Source organism: Rhipicephalus microplus, chromosome 1 (genome assembly GCF_043290135.1).
Source record: "Rhipicephalus microplus isolate Deutch F79 chromosome 1, USDA_Rmic, whole genome shotgun sequence".
NCBI lineage: Eukaryota > Metazoa > Arthropoda > Arachnida > Ixodida > Ixodidae > Rhipicephalus > Rhipicephalus microplus.
The window spans coordinates 288,390,014-288,403,689 of record NC_134700.1 but is presented as its reverse complement, the minus strand read 5'-3'; the positions used below and the strand labels follow the sequence as shown (position 1 = coordinate 288,403,689).

Here is a 13,676-nt window from a genome sequence, read left to right as displayed (position 1 = left end):
TACCTGTTAATGAATCAGCGCACTATATTTCTAATCAATAATTTATCCAAGAGTCTATGTAGGGGAATACTTTTACTCACAATGGACTTGTAGTAGGATCCTGCGACTGACGGGCGATGGGACGCCATTGGATGCGATGCACAAGTAGGGTCCCATATGAAGACGGCTCACCTTTGTGATGCTCAGTTCTTCACCTTCATAAGAGACGTCTGGAAAGACAAGTTCGTAGTACAATGACTTAATGTGATTTCAAACATTTGATTAGCTAATAACAGAGAAATCCTGTAAGATGTGACACACTGCAATATTCCAGCCTTAACTGCTGTATGCAGACGACTGTAGAAAAGCAAATCGTACAAGTATCATGGTTAGGAGGGAAGTTTACTTGCTTAATTCCAAAGTCTACAATGACGCTCATTCACCTGACTTCGCTCTATAACCATGGTCATCTTGCAGAGGGAACATGCTTCACAAGCCACAATTGCAAGTTCTGCAAGCAGCTCCTACACCCAAGCAGTACGCTGAAGGAAACATTAGGAAGCTCGCATAAACCCGTAATGTTTTTTTTTTTCATAAATGAAAGTAGTTCGTTTTAGCGAAAACCTTTACAGTGCAAGAGCCCAACTTTTTCGAGGTTTTCGTGGTTGGACGTGACATTTTTAAACAAAAAGCAGGCTAAAACAGAGACAGCTAACTAGTTCGAGAGAAAGCTATCATTAATCTTAATCTTTCTTTTTCAGTATCACGGAGCAATTGTTCACCGTTTATTTGTTTTTGTTTTTTCATCTCTTTCTACATCGACTCAACTGCAATGGAGTTTCATCGGTGCTGTCACGTTCTACCGCTCCATTAAGCGACAATCCGTGTATAGATCGAGTTGTCATGGCTTCGTGCACTAGTACGGGCCTCTCGCGTATACATATCAATTGCGGTTCCAATCTGCTGCACTGACTGTCTGCTGCAGATCCGAGCTGCTCCTGCCAGTTTCCCACGGCGATGGGCGTTCCGTCCTCCCGTCGCCAGGTGATGCGAGGCGCCGGGTAGCCCTTGGCTCGGCAAGAAAGCGTCACGTTGGAACCCTCGCGCACAAGCACGTCGGAGCTGCTCTCGCTTCCCACGATATCCGGGGGCACTGCATCGACAAAGCGTTAATAGTTGGGTCAGTCAACTGAGAAAAGCTTTGTAGACAACTTGCGATGAGCGCGAGTTGTACTTCGGACAGGAAATTTGAGTGGCTTCTTCAAATCCGTGATTACTCTTCATGTCTGCGGCAAAGCGAAAAAGAGTACACGAGAAGTCGGACAGCCAAGACTTTGGTCTCTTGGCTAATCCAACCATGATATTAGCATAAAGTAGAAGAAAATTTTGATTGAAAGAAGAGAGAGAGAGATGAAGAGGAAGGCTGGGAGGTTTGGTAGATATTAGTATCAGTTTGCTACCCTGCGGTGGGGAAGTAGGGGCAAGTAAGAGGGTATGGATGATGAGAAAGCTAGCTGAAAGCTCACGGCGAGCCTTTTTATATAAATACTTCATCATTGTTATTAATTGCCGCGTAAGTATAAGTGGCCTTCTAGCTAATAACGGTGGTCCTCTTGACCTTGAGAAATTAAGCAAGACAGACAGACAGAAAGAAAAAAAGAGAAAGAAAGAAAGAAAGAAAGAAAGAAAGAAAGAAAGAAAGAAAGAAAGAAAGAAATAGTAAAGCCGCAATACGCGCAAGCGTGGCCATTTTTTGGTATAGAAAATCTAATTACTAGTCTACGAGCAAGTGGTCTCCTCTTAGAGGGATACACCCGCGACGTCTTGCATGGGGGGCTGGCCGAGCTCATGCGAGTCGTACCGTGCTATGCACTCGCGCGCGCGCCAGACCGAATCGCGTGACTCCGCGCGAAGCGTAAGGGTTGGCGGAAATCGAATTTTGTCCCACCACGGCGCCCTCCACACCCCTCCGCTGTCTATGCTCGCAAAGAGAGCGATAACACGTCACGCTCCATGGACTCTTTGTCTACTTGCCTTCTCGGCTGTCTATATACATAGTGCTTATTTTCACCCATGCCTTATACGTTTTTCTCCATCTCTCACCCCCTCTCATATAAACGAGAAATACATGCTTTACTCGTGCACTTGCGTAATGAAAAGAAAGCAAATGTATACGAAAAAAAGAAAACCTTGTCTTCGTCGCATAATGCGTGGCGCTCGAAGTTTGTTGCAGTCTAAGTACACATTTACCGTTGACCTTGGTCTAGCGCTTCGTTCATAATAAAATGGCCTCGGCCGGATAGGCCCCGTAAATAATGTGCAGGAAAAAAATCCAGTAAATCACACAGCGATTGCTGTGAAAGAAATAAGCCTGGCTATATGTTTCGGTTCGAAACGGCTTGCAGTTTGAGTGTAAACAAACTGTCGCACCCCTCCCTACCACCACCCCCCAAAAAACAAACAAATACAAGTGGCGGCTGCCTTCGTATGTTGGTCATGAACAACTAGCGCGGCCAGCTAAATGCGACGACAAAACTTAAAGCAAAAGATCGGCTTCCTCGCTTTTCGGCGTGCGTTTAAAATGACCTTGCGCCAAAGTGGGCGACAGTTCAGGTTATGATTTATATACGCAATCTCACAACACGTCAATTGTACTACTGTGTCATAGACGTGAGAACTTAGCCTAAACGTTTACGCATCTTGTATTATCCGAGCCAGGACTCGCGTTCACGAACGAGCAAGTGCGCCTTGACGTTCCAACCACGCAGCCTTCTAGTTGGGAAACGCGGAAAAGGAAACCATGGCTGAAAAGGTGGTGGCGGTAGTGGTTAGAAGATGAGAAAAGGCACCTAATTTCTGCAACCCGGTCGGGAGCACGGCGCAGTGCCTGCTGAAAAGGAAACGTTCACTCGTGATGTAGTGGCACCATCTCTCCTTTCCCTGTACCCTCTCCATCAGCACTCCTTGCACTCACTTCACTTTCCATCCAATCGCTATACTATACCATAAACGCATATGCTATGATACTCTCCCTCCCCTTCTCTCGCCTTCACAAACCTTTTCCATCCGCTTGCTGTAACTTTCAATGCTATACATTGTTTTGCCTCGCCATTGTGATGCGACATTATATGACAGCATGCTCCTTTCCTCCTTTGATTCTCACCGCCACTTACTTTTCCCGCACCCTTCCTATGCAGAACTTTGCTATAGGTCGCTGCGCTATACCTGGCTCTGCCTGCCTAACGCCATACATGATTATGCTATGCTTTACCCTCTTCCCACCTCCCTCTTCATATACCTTTCACATCTCTTTCCACCCACTTGCTAGACATGGCTATTCTATACATCGTATTGCCTTCGTGACGCCCTACTTGGCTACGCTAAGCTTGCAGCTTTACCCTCTCTCTTCCTTCTCTCCCTTCCTCCTTTCCATCTTCATCCCTCTTTCATTCCCTTGCTACACATGGCTATGTTATATATGGTTCTGCATTCCTAACGCCATACATAACTATGTTATGTTTTACCCTTTCCCTCCTTTCCATTCCCTCGTCATGCATGGCAATGCTACGCATGGTATTGCCTGCCTAACGGAATGCATGACTACGCTATGCTATTTACCTTCTCTCTCCTTTTCCATCCTCCTCAGCCTCACTACCCTTTCTCGCCACTTTGCTGTGTATGGCTATGCTGTACATTGCTATACTCTGTCTAACATCATACATTCGCTATGCTACGTGTTCACTTCTTCCGTCTTTTCCATCCACCTTACCCTTACAACACTCTTCGGTGTCACTTCCTTTCTGCACTCATTGGTATACAGGGCTATGCTAAACGTTGTTTTGCGTGCGTGATGCCAAGCGACGACATAAGAAAGATAGCGTAGGTAACAGCGCATTGCCTTCTACTAGGTCCTCCTTTCCCCCTTTTCTTCTCACCTTCCCGTCACTCCTCCTCAACCTCGCTTTCCAGACTAGTATGCTATACAGGTTTTTGCCCACGCCTCGCCATGTGACGTGAGACAGCGACAGAATATGACTGCTCGGGCACCAGAAGAGCTCCCCACTCAAAATTTTAGCGCCGGCAGATTCGCGAGGCAATAAATTCTGTTAATGAAGTCATTTCCTGGTTACTTGTGAAAGTGTTGCACGGCCCCTTTAAAGCTGCGGCTCAGTTCAAGGTATAATCGACTTCGACCTCAGCTTCACCTTTGATTTTGATCATCTGGACCTTACTTACACTTACACAGATGCATCTAATTATGGGTTAACTAAAATACCAACCATATATATGCGTATACAATACTATTCACTACTGTTGCACAAGTAGCTGTAGCTTCCAAATATACAGCCTGGAAAAAAAAAGAATCTGCTAGAAAAGACCAAGCAGCACGACATCACATACAAACTAAATCCCGTATCCAATCAAGCGAGTGGCCAACCTGTTCGCCAATACCTAGCACGCATCGAACGCCTCGTACGAGCTGAGCAGTCGACGTCCTGCGAGCTGCAGAAGCAGCCCTACACAAAACACCCTCAGAAGCCTGAATAAAGCAGCTATCGGCTCACCGACGCATGGTGCGCAAGGCTCTCCATTTGGCACTTTTTCATCAGAAACCCTCCGGTAGCAGCTTCAAGACGCTCCCAAGGGCCTCGCAATGAGGAGGACACGTCTGAAGCGAAAGGAGTCAGCAAGAGTGTCTGCTGAGACGTTCCCAGAAGATGCGGAAGCGGTCATCGGGGAAGGCGGCGAGGAAGAAGGTGTGAGCATGGCTACGGGGGTCTCGTATACTGTTCGCCACCCCTGGTTGCTGCAGCGGCACTGTCGGGTCCAATTTTTGCGCTCGAGTGACACGCGAGACGTAGCCACCGGAGCGCGCCTCCTGATCCGGCCTGATTGAGAGGTCAGCCAACCAAATTGTCACGTGATTAACCCGGCCGCTCCCTCGCAGCAGCGCCTACAGCCGTGTGCTCCACTCATCCCTTCCACTTCTTCTTTCGCTGCTGCTGTTGCTCGGTATGCCATGGTCTATAGTGTGGTCCTCTCTCTTTGGACCGGTCGGCCCTCCGGAGAACAACCTAGCTCGCGGACTGCCATTATATTCTCGCGATGGGGAATGATATGGACAGGGCTGCCCCTAAGTACACCTCTCGAAGACAGGCAGCCGACATTGGTTCCTGCGCAGTAACAGCGAGGAAAACAGGCAGGCGTGAACAGGCAGCTCCGTAGGCAAGTCAGATTATTACGGGATTTGTATCTATCTATCTATCTATCTATCTATCTATCTATCTATCTATCTATCTATCTATCTATCTATCTATCTATCTATCTATCTATCTTTAATACTTTCGAACAAAAATGAATTTCCGGCAGCTGAAAGAATCGACACATCTTCGCACTAGTTGTACCAAGCCTGACTGAAAGAAGTATGGAGCTGGGGGGCCTTTCTTCTCTCTCTTCTTTCTTACGCTTCGTATTCCCATTTCTCTTCTGACACTTCTTACCATTTTGTCTGTTCGTTTTTAAGTCTTTATATCTCTCGATATGTATTATTCACTCCCCCTTTTTTCTATGCATTTCTATTTTTCTTTTAATCTTGCTCTTTTCCTCTTTCTCTTTCTGTTTTTGTTCCTTTTTTATCTCTATTTCTATCGTTCTCTTTCTGCCTGTCCCTCTTCTCTTTCCATCCTCCTCCTTTTCACTTCCCTTTTATACCCCCTCGCTACGCTATGCTATACTAGGCTATGGTACGCTTCGCTATAGCGTGCATGGATAGCCGAGTCGTTACGACGCTCGGATTCGGATCGTGGTACACAGGTTTGAATATCACCTCACCAAGTGTTTCTCTCTTTCTCTTTCTTTCTGTCTCTCTTCGTTTCTCTCTCGTTTTCTCAGTACTCGTTCTGTCACGCATCACATGCCGGTCAAACTGACACCCCGCGTTTTGGGAGTGAACCAGAAGATGAGGAAGAGGACAAACAGGAAAAAAAGGCCCCGCCGTAGTGGTCTAGTGGCTGAGGTACTCGGCTGCTGACACGCAGGTCGCGGGATCAAATCCCGGCTGCGGCGGCTGCATTTCCGCTGGAGGCGGAAATGCTGTAGACCCGTGTGCTCAGATTTAGGTGCACCTTAAAGAACCACTGGTGGTCCAATTTCCGTAGCCCTCCCCTGCGGCGTCTCTCATAATCCTAGGGTGGTTTCGGAACGCTAAACCCCACACATCAATCAGGAAGAAAAGGATGAATGGAGTGCACCCTGGTTTATTATGATCATAATTTGTGTTCAAAACGGGGCTTCTACGAGCTTAGTTAGATCCGCTATGAAATTTTTTTCGCTGCTGCATTCTACTTGAATTCAAAAAGGATTTGCGATTTCTGGAGCTTCAGTACAAATTTCTGTCCTCTTTTTTGCATTGCATAGCAGTGAACATGCATATAAAGACTGCCCCAGCTAACTAGAGCCAGAGCTTTAGAATGTGCCGATGCACTGATGATGACGTGAACAAACTCGTATTCGCTGACTAATTTCGCTACCCATCTGTAAAAAGAAAAGCGTTGTTACCGGGTTATCGTTCAGCGTAGGGAGTTGTGCGGTGTTCTAATTATCGTGAATGTCTTCGCCAATTCTAAATCGATGTCTTATCTGATCAGATCACAAGTGGGACGCCCCGCCGCGGTGGTCTAGTGGCTAAGGTACTCGGCTGCTGACCCGCAGGGCGCGGGTTCGAATCCCGGCTGCGGCGGCTGCATTTCCGATGGAGGCGGAAATGTTGTAGGCCCGTGTGCTCAGATTTGGGTGCACGTTAAAGAACCCCAGGTGGTCAAAATTTCCGGAGCCCTCCACTACGGCGTCTCTCATAATCATATCGTGGTTTTGGGACGTTAAACCCCACAAATCAAATCAAATCACGAGTGGGACGCGAAAAGTGCACTACCCTTTCGAGCGTACAGCCTCGTTCACTTGTGTGTAGAGCGCGCGAATAGCCGGTTTTCGTTTGTGGTGTGCACCTCACGGTGGTTGCAGGGTCTCACGAGACGCGCCCAGGGGCACGCATGGCCTAATGGACAAGAAAATAAGCGCACGTCGCTTTAAAGCAAAAATGACGTCACTGTGTGCCTTTGATACGATCTGTGATACACGATCTTTCCATTTTTTTTTATGTGACCTCGTATCTTGGAAAATGACAACGCAGTCACCCTGTGGCCGGCTGCATGCTCGGTTAAGCAGGCCGAGTTTTTAACGTTGCACTCGCGCAAAGCAGGCCTGCATGTCTAATCGGCGCGCATGCTCCAAGGCATACCACGTCAGACCACGCAACCGCCACCAGGTGTCCCCCGCAGAGCGAAGCAGGCTGCTTGCGCGCTTTGCACACAAGTGAAAGTGACTATTTGTAAGCATTATTACGTACTCTGGAATTCACGGTGATGCATCGATGAATAGCGGTCGAACTTGACGCGGCCGACCCATCAGTTCGCATTTTCAACAACCAGTGACTGTGCTTGACACTACCGTCGTAATTTGGGTGTTGCTTATTTTCATGCGACACAAGTTCGCCAATGATTGGATACCTAACTCGTGGTTTTCGCAGTGTTTGATGCTTCACCATCCAACTCAAGAAAATCATCCAACTACGATGCGCAAACAAGAAACAGTGAGTAGTCTTAGCATGCGTTTGACTTCTGTAAGTTCTCTCTTTCTTTTTCGTGCATGCGTGCTGGTACATTTGCTTGCTCGGTAATTTACCGTTATCATCTATAATTTGTTAATATATCGAGAAATTATTCAGGAAGCCCGTACCGTTAGGGACGCGCTTGGAAGACACTCGCGTTGCAAGGTGGACAGAGCAATGTACGTTTTAGTGTGAAACATGGAAGTCTCGCTCTGTCGGTGTTTTCAAACGGTGTTCTTACGGTACGCAATATAATCTCGTTCAAGAAGCTAGCGCTGTTAAAAAGCCCAGTTCATGAATTTAGAGATAATCAAGACTTGGTTTCCATCTAGACAAAGCGTGTAGAATTTCTTTTCAAGTGTCGATATCCTTTATCTTTCCTCCTGTTTTTCTTAGTCAATGGCGAATGACAATCGACAAAGCCTTGCAAAGTTCCTCATACCCCCGACGCTTCAAGAGAGAATTCGCGGTGTAATGACAGTCAATAAAAGTTTACCAACCATGTACCTAATATTCAGGAGTAGTACGGTGTTAAAGAAGTTCACCACCGTCGACGGCATACCTGCAAAGATGAGGCATCTGTTCTTTTTTTTAGTAATACTATAAATCTTGTAAGGGCTATCACGTCAGGTGTTTATGCCAACACATCTGAGTATGTTTCTTTCGCTGTCGCAGTGGTTGTGGTTCTCGGCGGTTGACCCGATTGTCATGGGTTCGATCTTGGCGATGATCATCGCTATTAGACAAGGGCGGAACGCTTGAAACCCGTGTGGGTAGATGTAGGTTCGCCTCATGAGAATCCCCATGGGGTTGAGATTTTCTGAACACTTCACTGTGGCATGCTTCATAATAGTATCGTAGTTATTGTAGAAACATGGCACAGATAATATTATTACTAGTGGGTACCATTTAGCATCCAAGTCGGGGCCGGTAGCGATGAAACGATAGTGTCATTTCTCACACTAAGTGTTCGTATTGCCGGTCCTGTATTTGACTCGTTGTATATTTGTTTAAGAAAAGCCTTATCAGGTCTACTCCCTCAAGCCTTTTTGAAAGAGAAGAGAACTTTTTCGCGCTTGCTTCTAAACCACGCCGAATGGCGTTTTGAGCGTCAGGGCATTGAAACATGCTTAACCCTCCAGCCAGCACAAACTTTTTTTCTAATCACAGCTGTCACCGGAAACGGCGCTAAAGCCACACTCCAGTGTATTTATTTATGTATCTCTATCAACCGCTACTGATTAAACTCCAGGCTGGCGTTTCGAACACCCAGCAGCACGGACGAGCGTGTATAGCTAATTGCACAAATCGGTGACAACAACACCCGATCACTATATATTTACGCAGTAGCCGTAAGCTCAGCTCGCCGAAGCCGCACGCACAGAAGCTTATCTCCTCCGCTAAACAGCCGGAGCAAACGGGGGCGACACCTTCTCGGCCAACCAACTGCTGCCGCGAGGTCTCCAACAGCGATGATCAGTGTTTGAACAGAAGTGCGCGGAGCTCGAGGCCGAGCTTGGCTTCGGGGAAGTATCGAGCAAATGGGAGGGAATAAGGAACGCGCCGGGGTGTCGCCCCGGGCCTCGGGAGAGGCTCCTTTGTGCCTCGGCGTCGATTGCTTCTGCGGCTGTCATTTTGATAAGAGAAGCTGACGCCGCAGCTCGGTGCAGGCCGCTCGATATACGCGACGCTCGGTCGATTGCCGCTTACTCGTGCCCCCGAGGCGGCGGGGGGGGGGGGGGGGGGCGACAGTTTTTCCCACCAGCAGGGGCCGACGACACGGAGACGACCAACAAGAAGAACCTTGCACGCGCTGCACTTATTCGTGTGTTTACGCGGGGAAAACGGCATGCGGCACCTTACTTAATAATAAGAGAAGCAGACGCTCTTCCTCGGAGCTTCTCGTGCATCGGAAGTTTGCCTTAATTACCGCGCTGACGAAGATGTCGGAGTGGAAGCGACTTCCTATTTGTCTCGTTTCAGCGAGTTCACGTCAGCGTAAACGTGACCTCGTTAATATATGCTCGCACGATGCCAAGCTGTCGCGAATGGTTCGTTCTCTGCTCATTGCCGAAGAATCGTGCGTACTGCCGAGCCCTGTCTCAGTCGCGCTAAGCCACGGACTGCGTACGAGGAATCCAGATCGATGTAAATGTAAATGAAAAGAGCGAATGGAAATGTGACAATGCAAGATTATAGAGTTAGCAGTGGTCCGATGACATAACTGGAAGAGACGGGCAAGGGCATTGCTTTGTTGATGTCGTTTTTTTTTTTTTGCAAAAAACAGTGATCGCTATTGTACCTTAATTCTTTCCTGAACAGTCGCTAGATTTCTCAGGTTATAAAGTTAAGGCACCACAATATTCCTATTCCCAGCTATGCTAATCAATTTTTGTACACGTCAGCATTATTCGCTCAGCGTAAACATTTAAAAATGTGGAAAGGGGCTTCTTAGAGTAGACTGCCTTCAGAAAGAGATTGATCAAAGCATCTTGAAATATTTGCGTAAGCACACAGGGACACAGAAAGGATGACAAACGGGCGCAATCTAACAACTGGTTTATTTTTCAAAAAACATTCACTTTATACCATTCAGATCTGCGCTCTCTGGTCACAAAAAAAAAACAAATGTACTGCGCACATATCAAAAATAACGATAACAAGCTCATTGATTAACCGACATAAGCGAAATTTCTTTCTCTAGTAAGGCTACCAAAGGATGGCTAACACACTCGCCCTTCTGCTTGTCCACAAGACAAGCGTTCATCATCTATCTTGACGTCTTGTTTCGATTCCTATATACCAAGGTAGTGTCGCAAAAACAAGGAGAGCACGCGCTCTCATTGCAATGCATTGCCAAATGGGTGTCTGGGCAACCTTTCAGACTTGACATATGCTCCCTTAGCCTCGTGTTAATGCACCAGCCAGTCTGCCCTATATATACACAACCACACGACAAAGGTGCAATACACCACATTGTGGGCCCATTCAACAAACTTGAGCTTATGTTTTATGCTGCATTCCTTATGTACGCTGGTCAGTGGTTCTGGTCGACCAACGCGCACACTCCTCCTATTTTTTTTTTTTTTGCCGAAAACACCGCCTTTACGTCATACTTTCCGGCCACTTTTTTTTTATTCTATGCGAAAGCCTATGTACATAAGGTATCGCTACCACCTTGGAGCTAGAACTAGTCATCCCACCTGTTTCCAAACATGACGCCGTTCCCTGTTTGAGCTTCTTTAATAGCCTGATGCCTACAGCCAACTTCACGGAGAACGGGTACCTTGCGTCGTGAAGCAGCACACTTAGTATGGCGTAAAGTATGAAGCCATCTTTTCCCTTCTTTTCCTTCATTATCAGCTGGTTATTTTGTTTTTAACTATGATTTAATCGTATCAATTGAAGTTGTGTTTTCATTTTTTTGCGACCGCATTAACAGCCTTTAAAATTGTGGACCATCTCGGTCGATCTTTTAAATGCGAAGCATTTTTAGCGAACCAAACGCACTTTGACCGTTTTTTTTTTTTTTTCGTAAAGCTTTGAGAACATTGTTGCGTTTCTTGAGGGCAGCTAGTCTTAGAGACAGACTTTAGACAGTGGCGGTTATTGTCTTCTTTCTTTAGTAACGTCCCCTTTTTTCTATCTTTTATTCCCTGTGCCTCCTTCTCTAGCGCAGGTTAGCCAGTTTGTCTGAGCTGTGGCTAAGCTCCCTGTCCTTCCGCTTTTCCTTTCCTCACCTCTCCATCCGCCTACGTCTGGTTGCTCTTGTGACCTCTCCTTAACTTGTTGTAGACCAAAGTTTGCTTGAGAGGGTAAAAGGGTATGAAGAATATTACTGTCGATTGATCGCATCAATAAGGAGAAAATCAAACGTTTCCCTCTAGACAAGTATGGCCCATGGCCATATATCTCGGCTACTGTATGCGGTTACGCCACGCAGCTAACTGAAATTTTATAGCTAGCCAGGCAAGGGAAGAAAAAACATTGGTTATTTAAATGCGAGGGCGTTAGGAAAAAATTTATATCGTCCACGTTGACCAGATGAATGAGAAGGATACAAATCGGAGTCCCAGCAGCAATAGAACCCAGGCATTCTGCGTGGCAGTCACAAGTTTTTATTATTATTATTATTATTATTATTGTTGTTGTTGTTGTTGTTGTTGTTGCTTTGTTGTTGTTGTTTTTCTTGTCCTCAATTTCCGAGGTATTACAGAGGGGAGCTGGTTACAACAATAAAAAATCAGAACAAAGAAGCAAAACGTGTCATATTACACAAGAAACAAAACTTCACAAATTAAAATCTCTACTCGATGGAAGACAACAGAGATTAGACGTGAATAAAAGAAATAAACACAGAAAATGGGCCTACCACAGAGCCACGCTAGGTGTTGTAGCCGATTTCAAAGAAAAAAAAAAACTCCATCCAAGTGTAATGTCACTGCAACGTCGATTGTGCTTCGCGTGCTGGTTATCTATTTTCTAACAAACCAATAAACATCTCATACTTACTCCTGTCATACAGGTTTCATGCGGGGTCAATTGTGGTTGCAGAGCTGGTTCTGATTTTTAGTGGTCTACTAAAGATCGCATTTATATATTGCTGTGCTTCAGCGAGCCATAATCAAGAGTTGCTCAACCAGGAAGGAATAGGGTAACAAAAAAAGTTACGTATGATATTCACACCATCGCACGTAAAGTGCGCTTGGTTTCGACAATTCTGACGTATGTGCTGTAATATGAGTGCCGGCGTTACGTCAGACTGTCAGGTAACACTTTGAACGTCAGTGTAGCCGACGCATCTGGTGAGCTCATGATGAGCACACAAATACTGTCCTTACAAAATCACGTCGGCCCACATCGTAACGTCTGTCGTAACATCTGTCGAATTTTGCGACCGAACTTAAGCTCGCTCACTTATTCAAGCTAAGTAAGCAGCATTTGTATACGTACAAGTGAGGTTGTCACAGCTTTACTGGTACTAGCATCATATATGGCTAGAAAACTCTTTCATTTCTTTGGCGTCACTCGTGATCTGGAAACAAACGTCTCCACTGACAGTGCAGCTATAGGGTTGCGTTCAATTCAATGTTAATTAATTAATTGACGACATACCGAGCACATCGATATATCCGACCTGGCTGCGCATGGGCACCGTGTTGACCTGGCACATGTAACCACCGCGGTCCGACTCCTGGACGTTGTCGATGACAAGAAGCCAGGTGCGGTCCGAGGGACTCAGGTGGACGCGGTAGTTCTGCGTGATGACGCTCTTGTGGATCGTCAGGATAGTGTTGCTCGCCACTCGCAACCACGCCACCTAGTGAGACAGAAAGACAGCAGACGAAGTGCCGTAAATACACACACTTCGAACTCGGTAGAGCTACGAATGTTTGTTTGACACATTGTGACTGCAAATGGTATCTTTGGTATGTGTTCTTATCACGCAATTGAAAAACTGGAAAAAATTTATAAAGCTTATACACATAAATCCACCTGTGTCTACGTTTGTCCTATGTTATATTGGCGCTGCGAGAAAATCTACTCGTTATTAGTTGAGGCGAAAGTTTTAGATGTCTCATTAAGCGCGAAATTTGCCTGTCAGCGTACCGCATCGGGGCCGCCTCGTGTCGTGCGGAATCAGAGACTACCCATCTAAAAATAACCACAAAATGACGTAACTATATCATGCGACAACATAACAAATTCATATGACGTCACCAAGTCATAATGGCGTCACTACGACGTCACCCTAACGCCACCTGATGCCGTCATTTTGTCCCATCAATGCTTTGTCGAGGTGGTGAGGTGAGGTGATTTCGGTCTTGGAGGCAGTGCATAAACCATGTTAGTTGCAGAAATGTTTCCCAAAAGTGGCGGGCCCAATGAATAGATTGACTGAGAAACAGAAAATTATGCATTTCACCTCCGAGCGAAATCGCGAAGCACCCTGTGAGTTTTTACCAGCAAGCTCGCATAGCATCGCGCGCGTAACATGCAGGACGTTTCACGTTCGTTAATACAAAGTTCG

At 46.3% G+C, this 13,676-nt stretch overlaps 2 protein-coding genes across 2 annotated transcripts in view; one reads left to right on the top strand and one right to left on the bottom strand.

Annotated features, from left to right (window-relative positions):
- LOC119165535 (lachesin-like) overlaps nucleotides 1–13,676 on the bottom strand; it is a 112,053-nt gene that overhangs the window by 4,699 nt on the left and 93,678 nt on the right. Inside the window, exons 4-6 of the mRNA XM_037417686.2 lie at nucleotides 12,761–12,965; nucleotides 953–1,132; nucleotides 81–209 (exon numbers count right to left, since the gene is read on the bottom strand). Coding sequence (XP_037273583.2) covers nucleotides 81–209; nucleotides 953–1,132; nucleotides 12,761–12,965 — 514 coding nt within the window. The remainder of the gene's footprint in view (nucleotides 1–80; nucleotides 210–952; nucleotides 1,133–12,760; nucleotides 12,966–13,676) is intronic.
- LOC142762733 (uncharacterized) overlaps nucleotides 7,372–13,676 on the top strand; it is a 102,474-nt gene continuing 96,169 nt past the window's right edge. Inside the window, exon 1 of the mRNA XM_075865100.1 lies at nucleotides 7,372–7,627. Within this exon, the coding sequence (XP_075721215.1) occupies nucleotides 7,514–7,627 (114 nt within the window). The 5' untranslated portion in view covers nucleotides 7,372–7,513. The remainder of the gene's footprint in view (nucleotides 7,628–13,676) is intronic.